At 37.6% G+C, this 6,000-nt stretch overlaps 1 protein-coding gene across 2 annotated transcripts in view; it reads right to left on the bottom strand.

Moving 5' to 3' along the window:
• Nucleotides 1-2,412: 2,412 nt before the first annotated feature.
• The window catches only part of PLXDC1 (plexin domain containing 1), a 76,043-nt gene continuing 72,455 nt past the window's right edge, over nucleotides 2,413-6,000 (bottom strand). The window contains exons 13-14 of one of the 2 annotated variants that reach the window (XM_014065744.2): nucleotides 5,023-5,186; nucleotides 2,413-4,066 (exon numbers count right to left, since the gene is read on the bottom strand). In XM_014065744.2, coding sequence (XP_013921219.1) covers nucleotides 3,956-4,066; nucleotides 5,023-5,186 — 275 coding nt within the window. In that variant the 3' untranslated portion in view covers nucleotides 2,413-3,955. The remainder of the gene's footprint in view (nucleotides 4,067-5,022; nucleotides 5,187-6,000) is intronic. The other variant, XM_014065748.2, reaches the window with a different exon arrangement.

Here is a 6,000-nt window from a genome sequence, read left to right as displayed (position 1 = left end):
CATGCTAAGCAAAACAGAACTTTTACCATTATGTGTGAAATCAATCTCAGAGTAACGTCTGAATCTTTGGTCAATATTATGATGCATACATTCACATGTTGCACTAAACCAAAATGGATATTTTTGGTTTAGCACACTATGAATCCAAACTCTATAATTTGTAGATTGTGGTTTATGGCTTAGTATTTTGTGATTTATTTAATGAATCATGGTAAAACGAACTATGAGTTAGTGTGATATTTTAGCAAAGGAACAAAGTACTTGATTTTACATTTTGAACTTGAAAACAGGAAATTGCCCCCAAACAGTTTTATAAAACATTCGTGTAAACCAGTATTGAGTGGAGTTAAAGGAAGATAGCTTTTCTCTGTTTTTAATTGCATCCCTTTGATTGTGAGACATTTTTTTTCAAAAACAGCTTTGTGCAATTTTTAGGCCTGTGTTCTCTCTTGGAGCTCTTTACAGAACCATTCTAACAATTGTGATTAAATAATATATATTTAATTATAAATTCTTTATAAATATTTTCCAAGATGAGAATTTGAGATACGTTATTTCATATTTGGTTTTTATTGTTGCTACTTTTCTTTGATTTTTAAAAAAATGTTCAGCAAAGATACATAAAACTGGTAATAGCTCCAATTTCATTGTAGCATTGTAGCAAGAGCCGAGGTGGCGCAGTGGTTATGGTGCAGTATTGCAGGCCACTTCAGCTGACTGTTATCTGCAGTTCAGCGGTTCAAATCTCACCGGCTCAAGGTTGGCTCAGCCTTCCATCCTTCCGAGGTGGGTGAAATGAGGACCCAGACTGTGGGGGCGATATGCTGGCTCTGTAAACCGCTTAGAGAGGGCTGAAAGCCCTATGAAGCGGTATATAAGTCTAACTGCTATTGCTATTGCTATTTTCTTCAATTTTGCATCGCTGTGCATTTATTTACAATTAAAGTTTGTTCTTGAGGAAACCCCTTAGACAGAAAAGTTCAGTCAAACTTTAGAGTCAGGAAGCAGTATGCAAAAGAGGTGATATAGGATGCATCCCTACATGTAAAATTAGAGGTGATTTCCTCTCTTGTTTCACCTTTAACTAAGAGCATGACACATTTATTTTCAATATGTGCAATCTTTCCATGCAATATGGATAGTGTAAAGCATGGGTGTCAAACTCGTGGTGTCACATCGCCATCACATGATATATCACGGTGGATTTTTCCCTTTGCGGAGCTGGAGTGGGCATGACCTGTGTTTGACACATCTGGCTTGTGGGCTGCCAGTTTGACACTTATGGAAAGTATTTAATATCTCTGGGTTAAAGTACAGTAAGTTATCTTTAAGATATGACATGCATCAACAAATAAGTTTGGCTAAGTTTCTGGTAGTTAATTAAATTAACATATAATGGATTAGCAATGTGCTGTCCCTGCTTTTCTTTTTCCCCTGCATATAGCAACCAATATACAAAGCATAAATGGGAAATTCAAAATGTGATGAAAGTTATGTCCATATGAAATATTACCTGGAATAAAGGGAGGAGATGTGTGCTGTTGTCTACTAATTTATATTACTGTAATGTAAGTGGACAGCGTTTCATATTTATGCTCTCCAATTCTGGATTGATAACCAATGTACGTTCTATCTGCTAAATCTTGTTTTAGAATTAAAACAAAGTAGGATTTAGTGAGACGGAGCTGACTATTGGAACATAACAAAATAGTATAGATTACTTTTTCCAAATAAGGGAGAAAAATCAGAACCCTTTCTGTACCAATAGATGAATTAAAAATGTCTCAGCCAATCAGTGTTCCTTTGCCAGTCAGCAAGGAAAACAAAGCAAGTTCTTTTTTGGGGTGGGGGGGGGATTGCATTTTAACAAAAAGAATAAAATTTGAGGATTTCGTGTTTTTATGATGTCGACAAGCCATTGGGTTGCTTATTCTGCTGTACTGTGGTAGTCTTTTTACCCCAGTTCTGACATTCAGCCATTTTATTGGGTGGCAGACAGGACAAAGCAAATATTCCTGCTAATGATTGTATAATATGCCCGTGCAAGGCAAAATGGTGCTGTTTGTACAATAACATTCACTACTTGTAAATGGAAATTCCCTTCTTGGCAAAACCTTGGGGATGTTACAAAGCCAGTACTTTGTCCAATGCTAAACCACTAAGATCACTTATGACAGAGCCAAGGTGGCGCAGTGGTTAAATGCAGCACTGCAGGCTACTGCTAGATCAGCAGGTCAGCGGTTCAAATCTCACCGGCTCAGGGTTGACTCAGCCTTCCATCCTTCCGAGGTGGGTAAAATGAGGACCCAGATTGTTGGGGGCAATATGCTGACTCTCTGTAAACCGCTTAGAGAGGCCTGAAAGGCCTATGAAGCGGTATATAAGTCTACTGCTATTGCTATTGCTATTACTTATGTGCCGCATAGTCAATCTAATCAATTATTCTGAGTTTGATTCCCATCTGGATGTTGTGTGTTTTGGAATGCATTGTTCATGGAACAGCAAATAGTTTAACTGAGAAATAGTTTGCAACACTAAGATCTATTCTATCCTTTTAGAGATGCAGTTATTCACTTATATAAGGGAAAATAGGAAATTGAACAAAATCCAAAGAATCATGCAATTTCCAAAACTTTTAAAAAAATTAAATATCCACAATTTAAAATGAGCCTGGAAATCATCCTGATACTTGCAATCCTGATTCCTACCTTCAGTATCATTGTTAATTGAAGCGGAAATTGAATTAGAAGAAAAATGAAGAAATTGACATATAAAAAATAAATTTCTACTCATAAGTTTCACAAACTTAGTATTTCCTTCATGAAAATAAACATATCTGCATCCTGTTGAGAAAATTCTCCACTTGTTCTTTTACAGAAATCTATGTCCACATTTGGCTTTTAAGCCTTTAGAAAGAATACAAAGATAACTAAATGATAGAACAATTCACAGCAGAAGTCATATGAGTTTGCTTGGTACAGAGTTGATACATATTTTATCTTCTGACTGGTTCAATGGCAGGTAGAGAAAATTACTGTCAATAGAAATGCCTCTAATTAACCTCTTCCCCTTTTGGCTAATTGTATGTCACTATTTCATATAAATATGAAGGCTGCATTTCAGGCCCAGCCCAAACTGAGATGCTTCATTCAATAACTAAGGTGAGAAGGCTGAAGTGTTGAAGAGTTCAAGTCAGACCAGCTGTTCCATGGTTCTCCAATTTAAAAATCCCTTCACATCTTTCAAGGAAAGTTTGGCATGATATCTTCAATCTTAGCTAGAAGGTTATATCTCCCTCTTTCCTAATCTGTATTTGAAGGAGGAAAACAGTTTGCACACATTATTTTGGCACTGTATATTTATGATTAGAATCAGAGATGGTATTCAGCCAGTTCTGACAGATTCTGGAGAACCAGTAGCAGAAATTTTGAGAATGGGAAGGGAATGGGGATTTTTCAGTATCCTTCTCCTGCCACACCTACAAAGCCACACCCACAGAACAGGTAGTAAAAAAAATTGAATCTCACCACTGGTTAGAATGCCTATAAAAGGTGGGTTGGGCAAAGGATATTTCCTATAATCCATAATATCTGTGGATGGCTACGCCTGACAATATTCATGCAAGATAATCAGGTACTATTAACTTCTGCAGCGGTCACAACTTTTCTTGATGATTTACCCGGCAGCCCTATGCCACATGTGTCTGTCTTTTTAATCTTTTCAGACTTAATTTATTTTGATTTTATTTATTTATTACGAAATTTATTTGCCACCCATCCCATTTCAAAGCACTCTTAATTTATCCATTCCAATTCTCCCTTCAGGCTTCTTTTTAATTTTGCTTGTTTTTCTCCCCCCCCCCCCCCCAAACCTTCAACTTTGTCCATCACAAAATAAAACAGTAGATGGCAGATTCTTAATTAAAGGTATAGGAGCAATAAAGGAGGTATACTCTTTAGCACTGATCTGCTTCAACAAAACTGTCCTTTTCCTGACCAGATGGTTCTACTTCAGTGTAAGGTGAGCGGTTTCTGAACTTCATGGTAGGCCACTGATGTGGTCTTCGCTGTAGAGAGAAAAGTTTCGATTTGAGAAAAGGAAGTTTTTTGTTAAAAAAAAAACACCCACACTCCACCCACAAATTTCTATCTGCATGCTTTTTTTCATGGCTTACTAATTGCAGTTCTCACCCTCCAGTGTTCAATGTTGTATTAGTTTTCTAAAAATGTTAGGAAGTGTATTCCTTCTCCAGTGTCATCTTTACCACAACACTATGTGGTAGACCAGGCTAACGTCCTCTAGAAAATTTCATCTGAATCTGCATTTCCCCTGGATCTTAACTGAATATTCCAGCCATTTTATAACACAAAATCTTAATCAAGGGTGCATTAAGGTTTGGGGAGAGTTTGGATAAAATGCTTTCTGCAGTTACTGACATACTCTCAGTCATTTTATTTTCTAGTTTTGCTTCCTTCCAAATCCTTTTCTCCAGATTCTTTTTTCCTTTTTTAACTTTTGAAAGAATCACTAAGTGTTGTCACTCCCCCCCCCCCTTTTAACATTTCTCCACAAACCTAAAGAGTGGGAGAAGGAAGGGTTAAAACAAGTCCTGTTTTAATTTAAGCAACTTTTGTGCTGTTAAATTTGCATACTGTGCACCCAATGGTTCAAAGTACAAAATTGTTATTGCTCTGAAGCACATTGAAGTGGATAGGACAGGACACAAAGGAGAGACTCTTGGGACCAGTTTAAGTGATAAAGCCTTTACAATACTGGCCATTCATTTTGCCTTTAAAATTCTCCTACTTTGCAAACTGAAAAAGAGGTTTGTTTGTTTGTTTGTTTTTAACTTGTCCTCTCTGCAAAGATTCTGGGCAACACCAACGGGTCTATATTCAATAGATTGCATATCCTGTGGGATGAATAGTATTCCCCCCCCCCGCTATAAAATATTTCTAAATCTTAATAAATCCAGCTTTTTAACAAGACAAAGTATAAACAAGGGACTTCTCTTAAGCTCACCTCAATGAAGAACAAAGCAGCACTTGAAGTAGGATTACTGGTGATGTAGATGCCAGCAAGAATAATAGCAGCAATCAGAAGAACTGTGAGGAGGATTCCAACAATTGTTCCTGTATGGATTTGGGATCCCCCCTTTTTTGTAGGAACACGATCTCTCAAACCTTCTGGGAAGATTATTATAAGGCATGGGAAAAGAGACAGAGTGAGACTTCATAATTCACTTCTCAGTAGTGGCTCCTGCCCTTTGGAATATCTTCTCCCCTCCAATGAAGTCCAAAGAGCTCTAAGGCTGTTTATTTTTTGATCAACAAGTTAAAGCTATTCTGTTTGAATGAGAGATTGATCATGAGCACCTTCTTTATCTACAGATTTATGTTTTGTGGTTTTTTTTGTATTTAATATTTTATCTTATTGATACATTCCTAGAGTCTGTTAGTACAGGATATAAATCCTGGAAATCAATAAAGCAACATACACTTGGTGGAGTTTCTACATTGTGCAAAATGAAGATAAAGCAAACACATCAGAGGTGTTATTCAGCAGGTTCTGACCACTTCTGGAGAACCAGTAGTGGAAATTTGAGTAGATCAGAGAACCGGTAAATACCACTTCTGACTGGCCCGCCCCCATCTATTCTCTGCCTCCCGAGTCCCAGCTGATTGGGAGGGAATGAGGATTTTGCAGTAACCTTCCCCTGGAGTGGGGTGGGAATGGAAATTTTACGGTATCCTTCTCCTACCACGCCCACCAAGCCATGGCTTCCAAGCCATGCCACGTCCACCAAGCCGTGTCCCCAGAACTGGTACTAAAAAAATTGAATCCCACTACTGGCACATTATAGTTAGTATGATGTATGAGCACAACCACTGACTGACAATAGTTCCCTATAGTTTTAGGCAAGATTTTGTTCCACTATTAACTGGAGAGAATGCCAGGGATTAAAAATGGTGTGGTTGGGATATTGTTGCCATTCTATGA

This window comes from Thamnophis sirtalis, unplaced genomic scaffold (genome assembly GCF_051295495.1).
Source record: "Thamnophis sirtalis isolate CommonGarterSnake01/CBP01778 unplaced genomic scaffold, rThaSir2_p1.2 scaffold_4, whole genome shotgun sequence".
Lineage (NCBI taxonomy): Eukaryota > Metazoa > Chordata > Lepidosauria > Squamata > Natricidae > Thamnophis > Thamnophis sirtalis.
The sequence above is the reverse complement of the archived record's forward strand: the minus strand, read 5'-3'. Positions and strand labels throughout refer to the sequence as shown.